Source organism: Pongo pygmaeus, chromosome 22, assembly GCF_028885625.2.
Source record: "Pongo pygmaeus isolate AG05252 chromosome 22, NHGRI_mPonPyg2-v2.0_pri, whole genome shotgun sequence".
NCBI lineage: Eukaryota > Metazoa > Chordata > Mammalia > Primates > Hominidae > Pongo > Pongo pygmaeus.
The window spans coordinates 54,128,118-54,147,615 of NC_072395.2; the positions used below are offsets into that span (position 1 = coordinate 54,128,118).

At 47.9% G+C, this 19,498-nt stretch overlaps 1 protein-coding gene across 1 annotated transcript in view; it reads left to right on the forward strand.

Moving 5' to 3' along the window:
• BACE2 (beta-secretase 2) overlaps nucleotides 1-19,498 on the forward strand; it is a 113,782-nt gene that overhangs the window by 39,786 nt on the left and 54,498 nt on the right. The window contains exon 2 of the mRNA XM_054468834.2: nucleotides 17,988-18,076. Within this exon, the coding sequence (XP_054324809.2) occupies nucleotides 17,988-18,076 (89 nt within the window). The remainder of the gene's footprint in view (nucleotides 1-17,987; nucleotides 18,077-19,498) is intronic.

A 19,498-nucleotide genomic window follows, 5' to 3' on the forward strand; every position in this document is an offset into this window, starting at 1 on the left:
TGTAGGCAAAATGACATGTCCTAAAATTTTGGGAAATGCATAATGGGTTCTTCGGGGTTCTTTCGGGGTGGCTTTAGTTGTCGCTTGGGAAAGGAAGAAGCTAACCCTGTTAATAGAAATGTTATTCTACTTATCCCCCTCCCCAACTATCATCAAAGTATGAAGGTCAAAGTTCTTTTGTCCTTTTTAATAATTTGTTTCCTTAAAAGTGGTTGAGTGTGAATTTTCTCATGCATGGGAAAAGGATCATTGTTTTTATTGGCATCAGTGAATGCACTCACACATGACTGTTTAAATATGTCTTCATTCCTTAGTCAGTAGGATTGCATCCTGCTGGAAGACAGATTGTGTAACCTCAGAGGCTTCCAGGGAAACTCCAGTCCCAGGGAGAGAGTGGGACAGTGGCATGCTCCATAGAGAAAGCACCCCTTGTTCTCTCTCTCTCTGCCTCCCCAACCCTGCCCCACTGATCTCCCTCCTGGTGCAGGCTGTCTTCAGAGGGGCTGTTGGAGCAGAAGAAAACATCCAGCTCACCTGTTACTGAATATCCCCTGTTGCACAGGAACACAGGCTCTCTGGCCTCCAGCCCACATCTGCGGAAGCTTGGTTGGAGTGAGGCTGCTTACGGCTGCTCCCCTTTCAGTCCATGTTTGGTTTCTGCATCCAAGAGGCAGAGGGAGAATCAGACCCTGGACAGGGGTGATCCCTGAAGGCAACGCAGTCATTTGCAGTCTCTTGGCAAGCAGCCAGTGCTCTCAGCTGGGACACCCTGTCTTCAGGCATGCTGCTCTGTGGCCCCGATTACAGTGGTGACATTGCTTGATTCTGGCCCTGGTTCTGCCTATCACTGGCCAGGCAGCCCTGAACCAAGCTCATACCGCTAGGGCCTTAGAAAGGGAGAGGAATGCAGGCAAAAGTCGTCTCCCATCCACGGCCACCTAAGGAGGAACAGAGCCTTAGGATGTTAAGTGGAACAAACCAAGTCACCACCCACATGTAAGAATGTGACCAAGAGCGAGAAAACCCACAGACACACCTTTCTAAGGGTGGTGGCCTACAGGATTAGCTTCTCTTTCTCTTCCAAGTGACTGCTCTCCCCACACCTCGGCCTCCACCAGAGGGGGATGTGGGCAGTGCACGCAGGACCGCACTGTGTCTTCTGCAGGGGTGAAAACAGTATTTAAAGCCCCTGTGACTGCAGGTGCCTGTGCCTTCTGGGGGTGGGAGAGGGCGTGAAATCCTATCAGCAGGAAAGTCCATCCTTGCTGCTCCCCTCCACTCACCCGAGCCGGGCTGGGAAGAGAGGAGAGAGGACTTCAGAGGTGCCCAGGCTGTTCCCAGGGGGAGGCCTGTGTGGTCCCCATTTGTTCGGAGATGATAAGGAGCCATCTGAGGGAGGAGCTGCCTTCTGGACATGGAAGTGGCTGACACTACCTCTGCGGGTTTCAGTGCAGAGATAAGGAATGCGGTCTGGTGGATAATTTGATGCGTGCCTTGTTCTGCAGAGTGATGTATTTGAGAAACAGCCCCGTAACGAGAAAAAGCCGCACTACCCCTCTTTAAGTTCAAACACCACCGTGCCAGGCACTTTTCTAGAGTCAGGACAAGGTGCGATGCTCAGAGCAACACTCTTTATTAGCCCAGGGTACAGACAAGGGGGCTGAGGCTCAGAGAGGGTGGCAAACCTCAGATTCTGCAGCTAACAAGAGGTTGAGCTGGGGTTAGAATCTCAGTCCAGCACACCCTGAAGTCACTATTCTTTCTTGTATGGAGAAGACACAGGTGTATCCTGGGACCATGGCTAGGAAATGAATGTGAAACTCGCATCCTGTGAATGTTATGAAAGGACATAGATCCCAATATCTTTAAGGGCATTGGCTATGGGTTTGGGATGAAACCTCTCCCTGCTGTAGAAATGGGTCCTTTCCACTCTTCATAAGGGATGTGTGTTATTTGGAAAGTTTCAGAACTCAGTCAGGGAGGTCCCCCTCCCGCCTAACCAACGTATCACCCCAGGAACGAGGTTTCAGCTGCAGAGGTAGTGACAGCTCCTAGGTCCAGAAGAATTAGGATTTGGGGACTTGGATTTGAGTTTGAGTGATCTCTTAGGTTCTTAAAATGGGCCTCCTACACCCTGAATACTGCTCCCTCAACTTCAACCTCCACAGTTGGTATCAACCTGCTGTCAACTAAAAGTAAGCTCCTAAGCTCCCCATCAACTGAACAGACCTTCTTTTTGCCGAGGAGACCCCCCCCAAAAAAACCTTAAAAACTTAGTTCTCAGCCCTGATGGGACAGGAGATCAGACATACCTTGTTATACTTTCTCCCTTTTATGGTTTAGGCACAACGACTGACCAGTGCTAATGTTAAAATAGAGAATAGAACAGACTGTTTGTGGCAACAAGATACCAACTTATAAGCAGCAACCTCAGACCACGCCAGGCAAGGGTCGAGCCACGTACTCTACACTTAGAGAACGGATTCTGTTCTCACGCCACAGTGTCTTCTTTTTCTCCAGCAGCTAAACACGCACCGGCCCCGAGATCAGCCAGATTCAAATGACTGCAGCTCATCCACCCACAGACGCTGACTGACCCCGTTCCACAGCCATGACTACAGCTCACATTGGGCAGGAGACTGACTTCAGGAACCTCCTCCAGATAAGAGACCCCTGACAGTGGACTGGCTCTGGCTGCTTTACAGAGGCTGCTCACTTGAGTGCCTTCAAGTCCTGAAAAGACCTTTTTGACATTTAGGGCCTAATTGTGATACATTTAAATGTTAAGACTGCAGCCCAGAGTGAACACAGGAGGCATGTAACATGGATGTTCAATATGCGTGCATCAGGACCACCTTCATGCATATTCATAGTTCCTCCTGTAACCTGCTGAATATGTATGTTTAGCCAAGCCATTCAGCATAAAGCTCCTTCCCCAACCCCTCCTCCTTCAAAGTGCCTGTCTCTGGTCTTGCACAAAGGCACACTTCCCAGACTGCAGGATGGCCGCCTTGCACCTTTATAAGAAGGTATTCTTTTCACCTTCCCAAATGTATAAATATTGTGTTGATTTTTTTTTTTTAAGTGAACACTGCTAAATGCTAAGCATTTGGTGGAAAACCACCACGTTCCAGAATCAGGCAGCCAAGCCCATCCCCATTCCCCCCCCCCCGCTCCCACCCCTCTCCCCCCTTCACTGCCACCATCCACTTGGCAGTTGTGGTTTTCCCAAGAGGAGCCCGGGTATCCATGTGTCTCTCAACATGTGTCTTTCTAGTAGGAGCCTGTACAGCAATAGTGAAATGGCTAACACTCTCACACGTGCACACACAGCCGGAATAAATTGTATTATCAAGCTCCTCTTAGCTAAGTTCTGTAGCATCTGTTTGTGTTAAGTGGTGCTCTTTGAAAATGATTTCCCCCCTTTATAAAAGCAACCTTAATTTTAGATTGTGGAGAAATGGCGCATGACAATTATTTTTGCTTTCTTCAACAAGATGTGTTTAAGTAAATGAGATTCATTTCTAGAACTGAAGCTCTGAAAGAGCCTGATTAACAGAATCAGTGCCTACAATCATATGTAATAACTGTGGGCAAACAGCCCTGCGTGGCTGGGCTGCAGAGGCCACTGCTGCTGTGGGTTCGGCTTGCCGGCAGACTTCAACAGATGGGCTGCTAATATAATTAGGAATCGTTGTGTTAAATGAGCCATTATTTAAATTATCTGCTAATTTTCTTATCTATTAACCTGCTGAAATAAAGAGAGTAATATCTGAGAAGTCTCAGGCTGCTAATCACTAACTAGATGAATCACCCAGTTTTTCCCTTTAATGCAACATTTTACCTTATTGCAGCAATTAGCAAATGGCTTTCTGTAGGGTTATTACCCAATGCATCAACCGGAGATTAAGAAGGGACAGTGGGAGACGTCCACAGTCTGTTTAGGTTTCATCCAGGTGGCAGATTGGTGGCTAGACCATGGCTTCTAGCCTAGGAGGCTCTTGGCTTTCTCGACCACTGTTTTCTTGTTTATTTCATAGTCTCTGCATTAAAGGATATTTGGTCTTCAGAAAGCTTCTCTTAGTCCATTTGGGCTGCTATAACAAAATACCTTAGACTGGGTGGCTTATTGATGGCAGATATGTATTTCTTACAGTTTTGGGAGCTGGAAGTCCAAGGCCCAGGCACTGGCAGATTGAGGTCTAGTGAGGGCTTCGTGCTTCATAGAATCAGTGCCTTCTCTCTGTCTCCTTACATGGCAAAAGGGATGAGAGAGCGCTCTCAGGTACTTTTGTAAGGGCACTAATCCTATCTCTTAGAGCCCCAGCCTCGTGATCTAATTGCCTCCCAAAGGCCTTGCCTCCTAATATCAGTACATTGGGAATAAGGGTTCATCATACAAAGTTAGGGGTCAGGGCACAGACACTCAGAGCATAGCAGAGCATAAGGTGAGGACTGTGTGAGTAAAACTTCTCTCACTCTCCCTACCCTGAGACACTGGTAGGGCGCAGGGAAGTGAGGTGGGGGGGAGGAGGAGGTCAACACAGGGTGCACTCAGAGTGGGCTATTGCAGTGCACATCTGGGGCTCAACCCCACCAAGGACTTCTGGGGGATGGCACAGAGACCACTCCAAACTGTTTGCCTGGGGAGTAAGGAAGCAAGGGTTTGGACCCACCAGCCGTTTATTTTTGGTCGAGGGCTGCTCCCAGGAGCATTCACTCCCTGGCACATCAGACCTAACTTGGACACTAGATAATCTCACTCCTAAGGTTACAGAAGCTGAAGTGAGTGCCCAAGGAATATGGGTAGGACACCAGCAATCTCTGCTGTCTTCTCGCTTCTAGCTTTGCTTATACTTGGCCATTTAAGAGACAAGTCTGTGGTTATTTATATAGCAGCTGAGAAGTTGACTAAGTTTAGCCTGCCCTAGCCATGCCTAGAAAATCTAAATTAATTATTTGCACACATGATTTAGGAGTTTGGCCTGTTGAACTTTCTCCAGCTACTTCCAACTTCTTGGCAGGTTTGTTGACCTAATTGGCATTCTCTCTGCTCCCAGGTGGGAGCTCATGGACGTGCTTCCCCATCTTAAGGAACAAGTGATTAGTGAATTCCTATTAGTTGTAGGCACTGTGGGGACCATCAAAAAGAGACTAAGAAGAAGAGCTTTGTCCTTAAGGAATTTACAGGCTCATTGAGAGGAAAGATAGGCAACTGGAAAACATTAGAGGACAATAAAAGACACGAGACAACCCTGGACACCAAAAAGCAGGGCATGAGCTGTCAGAGAGCAGTAAATCAGAGCTGCAGCTAGGAGGCCTTCTGGGGAATGCAGGACTTAGCATGGGTCTCAAAGGCAACAGCCTTTGTACGGTTTATCATTTACTCTCAGCCAGCAGGCAGAAGGGGTGAGAGGTGGTTTCTACTTGCATCAAAACAAAATAAGGAACATCAAACCCCACAAATCATGCCGTTTAAAAAAATGAGTAAGCTGGCCGGGCACGGTGGCTCAAGCCTGTAATCGCAGCACTTTGGGAGGCCAAGGCGGGCGGATCACAAGGTCAGGAGTTTGAGACCAGCCTGACCAACATGGTGAAACCCCGTCTCTACTAAAATACAAAAAAATTAGCCAGGCTTGGTGGTAGGTGCCTGTAGTTCCAGCTACTCGGAAGGCTGAGGCAGGAGAATCTCTTGAACCCGGGAGGTGGAGGTTGCAGTGAGCCAAGATCGCGCCACTGCATGCCAGCCTGGGTGACAGAGTGAGACTCCGTCTCAAAAAAAAAAAAAAGAGTAAGCTTTGTCTGGGCAGGGCCCAGCATGGGGAGAAAGTTCTGACTGTTTCCAAGGAACAGTCAATTTGATTCTTCAGGAAGAATCCTTTAGAATCAAATTGCTCCAGAATCAGCCATTTTCCTTGTCCAGAGGTTTTAGTGCCCTGGGATGCTGTGGACTGTATGTCCCTGGACACCAGGAGCCAAACTCAGTTTACTCAGTTTTCACACCTTGCTGGCTAAAATTGCACATGGAGCCGGCGCTAATGTTTATTTGCTCACTCGCCGTGAGCCAGCACTGTGAGGAGCATGTGTCACAGCATTTACTTCTCACAAGCACCCCATGAGAATGGTCATCGCCCCCTTTCCTAGAGGAGGGAGGGTGCAGAGAGACCTGGAGAGAGGAACCCACGTCTTCCAGGTGCCAGGCACCAGCACATGAATGGTGGAGGGAGATTGGACCCCAAGCCCTGCGTGCATTCAGTCGTTCTTCTCAGTGAAGTGTGGACAGAATTTGTTTGATGGGAAGGTAGAATTTTTCTCAAAGGGCTTGTGACACAGGAGGAAGATGTCCACATTCAGGACATGTCTAGTTCCTACCCACCTGTGATGTGTGCATAATGGTCATCCCTGTTTTATAATTATTTTGTAAAATCTGATGATGCGTTTTTGGGCAGGGCTACTGGAACTGGGGCATATTGTCAAGGAAGTCTATGCCAAAGACGAACAGTTTTCATCGTGGGGGCATAGAATTTTCACACATCTTCTGGAATAGATCATCTAAACTCTTTTACTCTCAGATCTTCTGTATAATTGGTAGGTGCTCAAGAGATTTGCTTTAGAAATGAACAAGCCACCTTCCTTTTGCCTGGAATGTGCATTTCTCCCACTTGCTCTTCACTGCATGAACATCTCTCTAACCTTGACTTTCATTTGTTCATTCAACAACTGTTTAGTGAGCACCTACTAGGCTCCCAGGCACTGTCTGAGGTACTGGTGACAAAGAGATGAGCCACACGTGGCCCGACTGTCAGCTCTCATGGAGGGCGCACTGTGCTGGGGACATTATCTGGAGAAGACAGACTCCTGTGTGACAGTGATGCACCCAGGACAGGGGCACAGAAGCCTTGGGAACACCATGTAAAGTTAGAGGAAAAGGTATGGGGGGAGGGCAGAGATCAGAAGGAAGGACTGTTGGGGGCAAACCAGGAGGGTGCATTTCCAAAGCTTCACTGAGGCCTGGTCACTTGCGGCCAGCACTGCCTGCAGGCTGGACAGGTCAGGGGAGAGCTCAGAGATGACCGTGGGCCTGGAGCACGGAGGTCACTGGTGAGCTTGGCCGGCCATGGAGAGCTGAGGCAGAAGCTCCATCTCTGCAGGTGGAGGAGAGAAAGGGAGAGAGGAATTGAGATGGGAGGTGGCCCACTGCTGGATGCTTGACCGCGAAGGGGGAAGGAACAGTAGCTGGAGGGAGTGGGTTTTGGGTTTTGCCATTTTTAAGAAGGCGAGAAGAAATTAGCCACTCAGTTCCTGCAGTTCCACCTCCTTAGGTCTCTGGCAGCTTGGATCACAGATGGTTTTTAAGGGCAGGTCCTGGTGGAGGGGCCATTCTCCCTACTAGATGCTGCATTCTGCAGGGGCCAGGACGCAGGCACCATCATCTTTGCTGCTCTCACCCCATGCCCCAGGTTCAGCACAGCAAGGACCCACATCTGCCCTGCAAAGGCCCTCGAGGCCACTGATGTTGGCGGCAGGGTTGGAGTAGTTAAAAGCCAGTGATTTTCAAGGTAGAAGACTCTATCCAGCTTCTGCTGGAAAACAGGTTTTTGTTAGTTGTGATTGTGTTCTGGAAAAATGGAATGTGACTTCTATGGGAGGCTCCCTAGTATCAGGAGGGAAGCAGGGAACAGGGGCGGGGACGTCAGGATCTCCCTGGGCTGTTTCACATCTCCAAGCCATTTCTGTTTTCCTCAGTTGTAAAGTGGAGATCTGTCTATCGTATGAGCTTTTGAGTCATTATAAGTTGTGCTTTGCTTGGAAGTTAAGAACATTCCCTGAATTTGAGAATATATATTTCAGCTACATACCTTTTATGTAGCTGGAGGGACATGGCCCAGGGCTAGGCTGGTGTGTGTGTGTGAACACAGGCATACATGCACGTGAGGTTGAACCCAAAGAGGCAGGAAATAATTTTGGAAATTCCTAGAATAAAGAAAGGGGCAGATTAAATTGCTAGCATGTGGCATGAGGTGAGGAACCTGGAAGGAGCCCACAGCTGGGGTGTTTGAGTTTCCCCTTGTTTGAGAGTGCCTTGTGTGAAATTGATAGAGCAGGTGGCATTACTATTTTTATCTGTGTGGTTGAGGCTCCTTGCAAAAGTGGGTAATGGTCTTGGCTAGAATTCAACATGAGAAAGGTCCATTTCCAGTGTCACCACGCAGAAAATGGTGTTGGTTCCTGTGGGCCGCTCAGACACACGATGTGATGCACAGCCCAGAGCATTTACTGTGCCCTGGATACTCATCCCTTGCCTGACTCTGTGGCTGCCTTATTTATTTGGGGCCATTTCTCTCAGATCATATGCTCTAGGAACGATCATCATGGTGACTGGCTTTGCCAAGCTGTGATTCTGAGTTGAACCTTCTTGAAAACTAGCTTTTGCTGGAACTGCCACGGAAGATATGGTTGTGCTGAATGCCTGGGCAACGAGAAGAAATCACCTGTGTAAAAGAATGCAGTCCACACTTTGGTCTGACTTTCTCTGCATTTGTGTTCCCTGCCTCTGCAGAGGAGTGACACCCCCGAGAGGCAGGACCGGGTCTGGGCGTGTGAGAAAGAACTCCAGTCATGAGACGATGCAGAGGCTACGGTGGAGCTTCAGATGGAGGGAAGCAGGGTGAAACGTCTCTGGAGAGAGTCCCCCTGTCACTAGGGCTGCTGTGTGGAGGGCAAGTCTTGTTCCTGCCTTGGCCCTGTCTAGTTACGCAGTCACAGTCAGCGTGGACGTGCATTGCCAGCCTGACCGGCCAGGTGTGGGGTCTCCTGAGCTACTGAGTGCAGAGTTGCCAGCGAGACCCAGAAATGGTTGTGAAACAGCTTCCACGATGGACAGTGGGCACAGGGAGGAAGGCTGGTCTTGTTCAGAAATCTGTAGCTGTTCTTTTTTTTTTTTTTTTTCTTTGAGATGGAGTCTTGCTCTGTCACCCAGGCTGGAGCGCAGTGGTGCGATCTTGGCTCACTGCAACTTCTGCCTCTTGGGTTCAAGCAATTCTCCTGCCTCGGCCTCCTGAGTAGCTGGGATTACAGGTGCGTGCCACCACGCCAGGCTAATTTTTGTATTTTTAGTACAGACGGGGTTTCACCATGTTGGTCACACTGGTCTCGAACTCTGACCTCGTGATCCACCTGCCTCAGCCTCCCAAAGTGCTGGGATTACAGGCATGAACCACTGCGCCTGGCCCAATCTATAGCTGTTCTTATCTGTGACTTTTACTGGCCAAGAAAACGTATTTCCTACTGTTGCACAATTAGTTATTTTTTTAGGGCAATTGATGTTTCTTGCCTAACATCCACACTGTCCTCTTTTCAAGCCCTGATATTCTCTGATTTGCCTTGTAAAGGAATTTTTTTCTGTGTTTTTTTTCCTGTCTCTCCTTTACCTCTTTACCCCCCTCCTTTCCCTCTTTACCTCGTTTTAGCCAAGCAACTTCAAAATTCATCTCACCTCCAGGAAGCATTTAAATCCCCAACACAGAGACAGTGGTGAAGACTCAGGGCCCTGTGCCTTCCCTATGGCAGCTCATGGCAGCTTTGGCGAGGTATCTGCTGGTTGAGCCTCGGTGCTTTCCAGCCTGGGTGCTGGACACGTTGTACTTTGGAGCCCCCCTCCCAGTGACGGTTTAGGCCCCGGCCCTTGCTCTTTTCACATCAGCCATAGAAGTGGCTTTTGCTCTTGTGATAATCCTAAGCCGGCTGCAAAGGTGTCACAGAGCCAGCTTTGCAGGCAGCGAGGAGGCCTGGAGACCGGCAAGCCTTGAAGATGGACGGAGCAAGTAAAGGTGCCGGCCAGCAGTGAGTGAGTGGGAGGCCTGGGGACATGCCTCCATGACACAGCCTGAGGGCTGCCAGCCCCTACCAGAAACTGGGAGAGACAAGAAGGGCCCTCCCCTGGAGCTTCTGTGGGAAGCGCAGCCCCGCCCACACCTAGATTTTGGACTTCTGGCCTCCAGAACTGCCAGAAAATAAATGTATATTATCTCATGCCAACCAGTTCGTGGCTGTTTGTTAAGGCAGTCGTAAGAAATTAATGTAAAAAGCGAGTCTCGTTTTCCAGGAAACTTGAATCAGACCAACCAATGTTAAGATATGTCAGTAAAACTATAGAATGATGGTTCTAATATAAACAATACAACTATAGAACTTTGTGGCAATGGAAAGAATTCTTCAGTATCCAAGGAGAAAAAGTCACGTGTAATGAGGAAAAATAAGACATGCTTTAGATTTCTCCACAAATACTCGCTGTTGAAAGACACTGGAGAAATATATATATAAAGTGTTAAGAAAAAAATATGACCCAAATGCACAAAACCCAGGCAGATCATTCTTCAAGTGTAAAGGCCATGGATAGGCGCTTGCAAGCATGAAAACCCTTGGGGAAGATGGTGTCCAACTTTGGGTGGGGCCCGTGGGAGGCTGAACAAAACCTATCCCTTGGGGAGCTGGGTGAAGTCAGAGACAGGAGGACTGGTAGGAAGGAAAGAACCTCTTTCCTTATAGAATGACTAAGCAACTGTGGGAAATATGGGTATCAAAAACAAATCTTGAAAATCCATAAACAACAGTGTAACCTATGGAGAGGTTGGTGGGACTGAGATTCCTGGTGACATAGGTACGTTCACTACCTCATCTTCCTTAATGGAAGGAAATTCTGACAGACAATAGATAAAAAATATTGGCAGGTAGGTAAAAAAGAAAGATGGTCATGCATTATGTAAAATTACACAAAGGCATATCATGAACGTAAAAATAATGTTATAATCCAGCACTTCTTCCCATCGCTCCCTATCCTAGAGCACCCCCTGTCCCTTCCAAACATCTTGATTTTTTTTTGAGACGGAGTCTCACTCTGTCACCAGGCTGGAGTGCAGTGGTGTGATCTCAGCTCACTGCAACCTCTGCCTCCCGGGTTCAAGTGATTTTCCTGCCTCAGCCTCCCAAGTAGCTGGGACTACAGGCACACGCCACCACACCCGGCTAATTTTTGTATTTTTAGTAGAGACAGGGTTTCACTGTGTTAGCCAGGATGGTCTGGATCTCCTAACCTCATGATCTGCCTGCCTCGGCCTCCGAAAGTGCTGGGATTACAGGCGTGAGCCACCGCACCTGGCCACATCTTGATTTTTTTAGAAGTGTGCAGAGTGGGGATCCCAAAAATATCATTCTAACTTGCTAAATCAAGAGAAGAGGTTAAGAGATATCACATAAAATTGTAAAGAAAATGACTAGAATAATTTAAAAATAGATGTAAAGCTTGCAGTTCACCAGAACAATTATTAAACACCAGAAATCTGTATAGTAAAGATGAAAAGAATAAAAGAAGAAACATTATAGCAGACAGTGTAACATAGGAAGAGATAGGATGAGGAAAAATGTGTATAACTGGATGCAAATTGATGAATTCATCTCTTAAAATAATTCAGTTTGGGGGAATGTTTATAAAATGGTACAGGGATTCTGAGATGCCTGCCCCCTTTGAGAATCAGGTTATGGTGAGTTACTGATAACTTAGTGTTTATTATTTAAGAGCAGAAAAAGAGAGAACCCTGTCCTTCAGGAATATCTGGTTCAACCAGACTGACCTAGGGACGGATCTCCTTCACTTACTTTGACCTGTTACTGACTATTTGATACATACAAGAATTACTCAGCCTCCAACAATTTCTCTCCTGTAAAATCCATGTAAATACAGATTTGTTTGGTGTCCTCTAAGTGGAAAAACCACACACTGATTTCCCTCTGCTCTCACACCACAACGATCAACACAGAAGACTTCCGGGACCAAATGTGTGGGGATTTCTCCTCACCAACAAACAATCGATCAATTCTGCAACAGACACCAGCTGTGTATACTCTAATTTAGTTCAGTTCCTACACTGTCTGCCTGGGGATGGCGTCGGACCCCAGAGTGAGGGCCCAGTCCCCCAAGACTGCCTCCAGCTTCCATGCCAGTCGCAAGCTCCGGGTCATTTCCTGTGCTTCTGATCGATCGGCTACAAATGGAAGATTTCCAGGATCCTATCCTTGGTTTGATTAATTTGCTAGATTTACTCACAGAACTCAGGAAGACACGACTGGTTTCTTATAAAGGACATTACAGAAGATACAGATGAAGAGATGTGTAGGGTGAGGTATAGGGGGACAGGTACAGAACTTCCGTGCCGTCTCTGTACATGCCAGCCTCCGGGAACCTCAGCTGTCTGGAAATTTAATGAACCCTGTTCTTTTGGGGTTTTGTGGAAGCTTCATTATGTAGACATGATTGATTAAGCCATTGGCCATTGGTGATCAGCTTAACCTTCAGCTCCTCCCCACTCCCCAAGGTTGGGGGTGGGGCTGAAAGTCCCAGTCCTCTAATCCCGCCTTGCTCTTTCTGGTGACCAGCCCCCATCCTGAAGCTACCTAGGGGCTGCCAGCCATCAGTCAACTCACAGCATACAAAAACACATCACTTTGGAGATTCCAGAGATTTTAGGAGTTGTATGCCAGGAAATGGGGATGAAATCAAATATGTATTTCACAATCTTTCACACCCTTTTGTACATTTATGAGAAATTAGGATTAAATCTAACCCAAATTGTGGCTTTGAAACTTGGGGCTGTTGAGCATCTAATATTTGGATGAAGAACCAGATAATAAATTATTATATATAATACATAATAGATATGTAAATATATTTTTATATATGTGAGATTACATTCTATCTGAAATCAACCCAAACACCTCTGTAAAGGAGCAAGATCTTACACGTTTTCTAGGAGCTGTGTATTTGTAAATAGAAATTAAGAATAGAGCATTCATTTACTAAAACTAAGATGTTTAAAGTAACATTTATAGTCTCATTATTTAGAGTGCCTTTGCTGGCCAGTTGTGGTGGCTCACGCCTGTAATCCCAGCACTTTGGGAGGCCGAGGCGGGTGGATCACTTGAGGTCAGGAGTTCAAGAACAGCCTGGGCAACATAGTGAGACCCCATCTCAAAAAAAAAGTATATTAAAAAAAAAAAAAAAGTAGAGTGCATTTGCCATTGTTTTAGATTCACTTCAAATCTTCATCCCCCAAATCTGTTTCTCTACCATTCCTACAACGTTTTTGTGAACATGATCTTCATTGGTCGGGAGAGAATTCTCTGAAGTCACAAAGTAGCTTTTCGTTTGAGAAAACAGGGGTGTCACCACAGCTGCCCAGGACTGTCGTTCGTTCCTCTCCACTATTTCCACGGCCTCCTGTAGGGGAAGGGGCAATGACACTTAGTAGATTAGGGAAGTAGGAGCCTGACTGTTTTTGCCAACAGCTCGAAAACTGTGTGTGCAGAACCTACACACAGCTGGTTTGTGTGCACAGACTGCATTATTCTTGCTTGTTTATTTTTTTGGAATCTGTTATCTTTGTACCAAGGGCAAAACGAGTGTCTTTGATTTTACCCTTGCGAATAATTTTGTTGTCGATTCCACAAATGTGTGAGTGTCTACTGTGTGTCTGTTGTAGGCATGCATGGCAGACAGGGCAGCAAATGGCAAAAATCCCTGCCAGAGGGAGGCTTCACGCTGGTGGGGCGGAGGCAGCAGGAGCTGTCGGGACCCCGTGAATGGCATGATTGCGCACAGGGCCCAGGCAGTGGCTGAGTTGGTTACAAGAATGCGCTCGGAGTCTGTCTCTGGGTTCCAGCCTCAGCTCTGCCGCTTACCCTTGTAGAGTTGAGCAAGTCAGACTCTCTGCACCTCAATGTTTCCATCTGTGACATGGAGTGAAGACTGTGCTGCCCTCGGAGCTCTGTTATGAGGTTGAAATAAGCTAATGGATATAGGAAGCACATACAGCAGCGCCCAGCCCACTGCAGGCGGTGTTCAGTGTCTGCTGTCACTGTTATGTGAAAGGTGTAGTGTTATGGGAGGAAAAGGGATGCACAGGCCGGCAGGAGACTGGGAACAGCAGTTCTCCCAAAGGGCCAGCCAGGGTCAGCTTCACGGAGAAGGTGGCGTTGAAGGAAGCCTGGAAGGGAGCGATGGGCCACGCCACGTGGACCTGGGTATCCTGGGGAAGAGCCCCCACCCCAGCAAGGTGGCCAGGGGAAAGGCCCTGCCTCTGGGGCATGTCTGGGGCATTCACGGAGTGGCCTGGTGGTCAGTGTGGCTGGGAGGAGTGATATCAGGGCATGGCAAGTGACTCGGCAGGCCATGTGAGGACGTTGCCAGTTACTCTGGGTGACGTGAGAGCCATGGGAGGTGGAGGGCTGACTCCCTCTGACCCAACTGTAATAGGACTCTGGTGGCTGCTGCTTGGAAGTAGGCCTAAGAAGGAAGCAGGGACACCAGTGAGGACGAGGAGGGGATGACAGTGGTGTGGACCCCCACAGTCTCCTTGGAGGAGGTGAGGGGTGGGCAGGTGTGGGCCAGAACCTGAAGGTGGAGCCCTCGGGACCTCCTGGTGGCTGGATGTTGGGTGTGAGGGGAAGGAAGCCCTAGGGATCACCTCCGGCATGGCCTGGCCTGACCTGATGGAGCTGCTGTCGACCGAGATGGTCAAGTCCACTGGGAGAGCAGGGGTGGGGGCAGCTGGAGCTCAATTCGGGACACACCAGGCCTGAGATGATGTCCCATCTCAAGATGTTTCCTGGACCTGCTGTAACTAAGTACGCAAACTGAGAGCTTAAAACAACAGGAATAGGCCAGGTGCGGTGGCTCATGCCTGTAATCCCAGTGCTTTAGGAGGCCAAGACGAGAGGATCACTTGAGCCCAGGAGTTCAAGACCAGCCTGGGCAACATAAGGAGACCCCATCTCTATGAAAAATAAAAATAAATTAACCAGGCATGGTGGTGCACGCCTGTGGTCCCAGCTACTTCGGAGGCTGAGGTGAGAGGATCCCTTGAGCCCAGGAGTTTGAGGCTACAGTGAGCGATGATTGTGCCACTGTACTCCAGCCTAGGTGACAGAGTGAGACACTGTCAAAAAAAAAAAAAAAAAAAAAAACCCCAGGAATGTATTCTTTCACAGTTCTAGGGGCAAGAAGTCTGAAATCAAGGTGTTGGTGGGGCCATGCATCCTCTGAGACTCCAGGTGGAGCCGTCCTTTCCTCTTCCAGCCCCTGGCCATGGTTGTCGGTCCCTTGGCATCCTTGTGGCTCCATCACTCCCTTCCGTGTCTCTGCTGTCACTTGGCACCCCCCGTGTGTCACTTGGCACTCCCCGTGTGTCACTTGGCACCCCCCGTGTGTCACTTGGCACCCCCTGTGTGTCTGCTTTCCGTGCATTTTCGTCTCCCTGGAAGGACGCCTGTGATACTGGATTAGAGCTCACTTCCGTGGTCCTCACCTTCACTTGATTATCTCTGTAAAGACCTTTTTTCCAAATAAGAGCACATTCACAGGTGCAGGGGTTAGGAACTTCAGCATCTCTTTTTGGAAAACATATCTCAACCCATAAAAGATGACTATTAGCCAGCCAGGGAAAGGTGTTGAATAGGTAGAGCCCAGAGTGCATGCGCAGGTTGGGGCCGAGATGTACACGTGGGGGTCGTCAACATGCGGATGGCATTTAAAGCCTTGAGACTCAGTAGGGACACCAAGGGTGTGAGTGGATGGATCCCAGAAGTGATTCCTGAGCTCAGCCCCGGGAAAGTTCAGCCGGTTGGGGAGATGAGAAGCACCTGGCCGTGAGACTAAAGTGAGGAGTCAGAGAAGGAGGAAATCAGGAAAGTGTGGGGCCCTGGGATCCAGAGTGAAGAATATTTCCAGGAAGAGGGAGCGAGACTGAGTCAGATCCTGCTGATGGGTCAGCTCAGAGACAAACACTGGACCCAGCTAAACTGAAGTCCTTGGCAAAATTATTTTATAATTGTTGATAAGATAATCCTAGGCAAAAACTTGCCCATTTTGATTTTTTTTTTTTTTTTTTTTTTTGAGATGGAGTATCGTTTTGTCACCCAGGCTGGAATGTAGTGGTGCGATCTCGGCTCACTGCAACCTCTGCCTCCTGGGTTCAAGCAATTCTCCTGCCTCAGCCTCCCAAGTAGCTGGGACTACAGGCGCGTGCCGCCACATCCGGCTAATTTTTTGTATTTTTAGTAGAGATGGGGTTTCACCGTGTTAGCCAGGATTCGCCCACCTCGGCCTCCCAAAGTGCTGAGATTACAGGCGTGAGGCACTGTGCCCAGCCTATTTTGATTTCTTTAGTCTATAGCTTTTTAAACTTGTTTTTCAACCTTTTGGGCTATATCTACGTGGTCTGTGTTTATTTCTAAAAGATGTGTTCATTCTGTAAACAACTGGGCATGTGTCTGGACTTGGGATAGATGCTGGGTATAAAATGATGAGTAACATACACACCTGCCCCGAGACATCGTTCACTGGGGAAGATGAGTGACACAATGGGATACAGGGCAACAACCCAATAGCATTGGTCCCTAGGGGACTGCAGATTAAAACCACAGTGAGATACCATTCCACACCCATTAGCATGGTTCACATTGAAAAGACCAACACCACCAAATTTGGGGGAGGATACGGAGCAAATAAACCAAATGGCCCATGGATCCGTTGCTCATGGGAATATAACTTGGTGGACCCACATAGCAGACCTGTTCAGCAGTTTTCTTTAAAACGTTAAAAATGTATCTAATCGGCCGGGTGCGGTGGCTCACGCCTGTAATCACAGCACCTTGGGAGGCCGAGGCGGGTGGATCACGACTTCAGGAGATTGAGACCATCCTGGCTAACACGGTGAAACCCCGTCTCTACTGAAAATACAAAAAATTAGCCGGGCTCGGTGGCGGGCGCCTGTAGTCCCAGCTACTCGGGAGGCTGAGGCAGGAGAATGGCGTGAACCCGGGAGACAGAGTTTGCAGTGAGCCGAGATCGTGCCACTGCACTCCAGCCTGAACGATAGAGCGAGACTCCATCTCAAAAAAAAAAAAAAAAAAAAAAGTATCTAGTCTATGATCCAAAAAGTTTCACTCCTAGGTATTTACCGAAGAGAAATAAAAATATATGTCTGCAAAAAGACCTGTACAGTGTGTCCATAGCTGTCTCATTCATAGTAGCCTCAAACTGGACACAACTCAAGGGCCCATCAAAAGCAGAGGCAAATCATGGTGTGTCCCTGCATAGTGAAGAGAAACAAAGGGCTGATGCAACATGAGGATGTCTCAAAGACAAGTTGCACTTAAGAAGCTATGCTAAAAAATCAAACACACAGAAACCTACATCATTACATTTATAGAATGTTCAAGAACTGATGAAACCAGTCCATGGTAACAAAAACCAGAAAGTGGTTGCTTCTGGGGACCAGAAGGGAAAGGGGCATAAAGGGACCTTTTGAGGTGAATAGAAGTTTCTGCATCTTGGTTTGGGACACATGCCAAAACTCACCAGGCGAACATTTAAGATCTTGCATTTTTGTTATACGCAAATTATATCTCAAATAACCTAAAAAACAATGCTTGTGACAGCTGTTCCCAGGTGCTGTGCATGGAGGTGAGGGGCCACCACATGCCAGGAGGAGGCTGGGAAGCATCCTGGGGAGGGGATGTCATGTTGGATCGGGGTTTTCAGGCGAGATTGGAAAAAGCAAGGGGAGGCTGAACCCAGTGGAGGGCTAAACCTGGCCGAAAGCCCAGAGATAAGGAAGAGCTCAGCCTTGGTTTCAAGCACCAAAGGCCTAGAAAGGAAACCCAGTTATTTAACAGAATCCATTCTTTTTTACGGATCAGTGTGTATCTGAGACAAGACCGTTCTCTCCTCTCCAGTGCAAGCTTCTTCATGGACTTTGTTCAGATTTCAATTTTATAATAGCTTTTTGTATTCTCCTCGTCAGTATGCTTTTTTTTTGTTTCAACTGATAAATTATTCTTGCTACTTAGTTTTAAAAACATTATTCAAGAGTATTGCCTTATTAAAATAACCTGATGCTTTCTCTTTTTTTTTTCTCCTTAAAACGTAAAAGCTACAGATTCTCGTTGACACTGGAAGCAGTAACTTTGCCGTGGCAGGAGCCCCGCACTCCTACATAGACACGTACTTTGACACAGAGAGGTAAGCGCTGGCCCCTTGGCTGGTGTGCTGGGCCGGGGCACTGCATGATCAACATGTTTCAAAATGCACCAGAGTATAACAGCCAGAAAGCTGTTTCATTTTAAGGGGGATACCGATATGTATGTGTATGTATACACACATGTGGACATGTGTATACATATGTACATGTTCATTCCATCCACAAATCCACAGCAGCAGTCTCCTGATAGCCTTCACACATTTACATGAGATTCATTTTCTAAAAATCCAAGTCAGACACAACTCCTTTAGTTATCCCAAGTTGCAGGGAGCTTGTGGCCCTTTGGTGTTTATTGCAGCAGCTTTAGTTCTGCAGTGGAGGTGGGCTGGAGCAGGGGACGAGGTCTTGGGAGTCTGTGAGGCCACTCTGGCCAGCCAAGGGTGTGGAGTTGCTTCCTCAGCTGAAGGGATACATGGAAACCCACCTTCGCATAGTTCAGTAGGGGTTATGGTGTGGTTCATGGAAGCCATTTCTCTGGGTTTGTTTGCAATACTCATTTGGAAGAGTGAGTTTTGTGAGCACAAAGTATGAAGGGCCAAGACTGGGGCTGCACATGAGCACTTACGGGGTGGAGTTGAGAAAAAAAAGTGGAGCCAGATGGAGGTCTCTGGAATGGAACAAGCCCTGCCCATGCAGGCTTCCGAGCAGCCCTGGGTAGGGTTGTGGGGAGGCCCCCAGCGGCTTGTGGCAGCCTTCAGCTCTGCAGGAGCCCATGGGGTCTAGAGTCACCGCCCTCTCTGAACTGGAAGCTGCTCTAATGCTGTGCACGTTTTGATGTCACAACTATTTTTACGATCCTGAAATTTAAATTCAACGGACAGAACAGGTAAGCTGACATGCTGGTTTGTTTTTTAGGGTCGCGAACCATCTAGAGGCTTGGAACTGTCACATTGGGTTTCCCTACTGTAAATTCTTTTCCTGACTTCCCTTTCTCGCTTTCCTTATCCTCAATGTTTTGTTCCAGGGAATAAAGGCCAGCTCTAGTTGGGGACAAAAGGAGGGGGAAAGAATAGCTGAAGTCTCCTGAAAATGCCAGGCAATTTAATAAAGCAAGATGATTTGCTGTGTATGAAAGAAAGCATAGAGGAAACCCTGTATATCTGTTCTACCTACACCACATCGTGGGCTCCACTTTGGTGCCATAAATGATGGGGCCTCCTGCACGTATGGCTGCAGCTGCTTGCTAGGGAGAGGGCTGTGGTGGCCAGTGCTCTATGAGGCTTCAGAAAAATATGGCTGGCCCCTCCCTCAAGGAACCTATAGCTTGGTTTATGGCTTCATGTGTTGGTAAGCTTTCTTCATTGATATTCCCGGATACAACACCTGCCTATGATCACTATGTGCCCAGCTGTTGCTATAACCACAAACGTGTGTAGAAGTAGTGGTGGTGTTTCTCTGTGTGT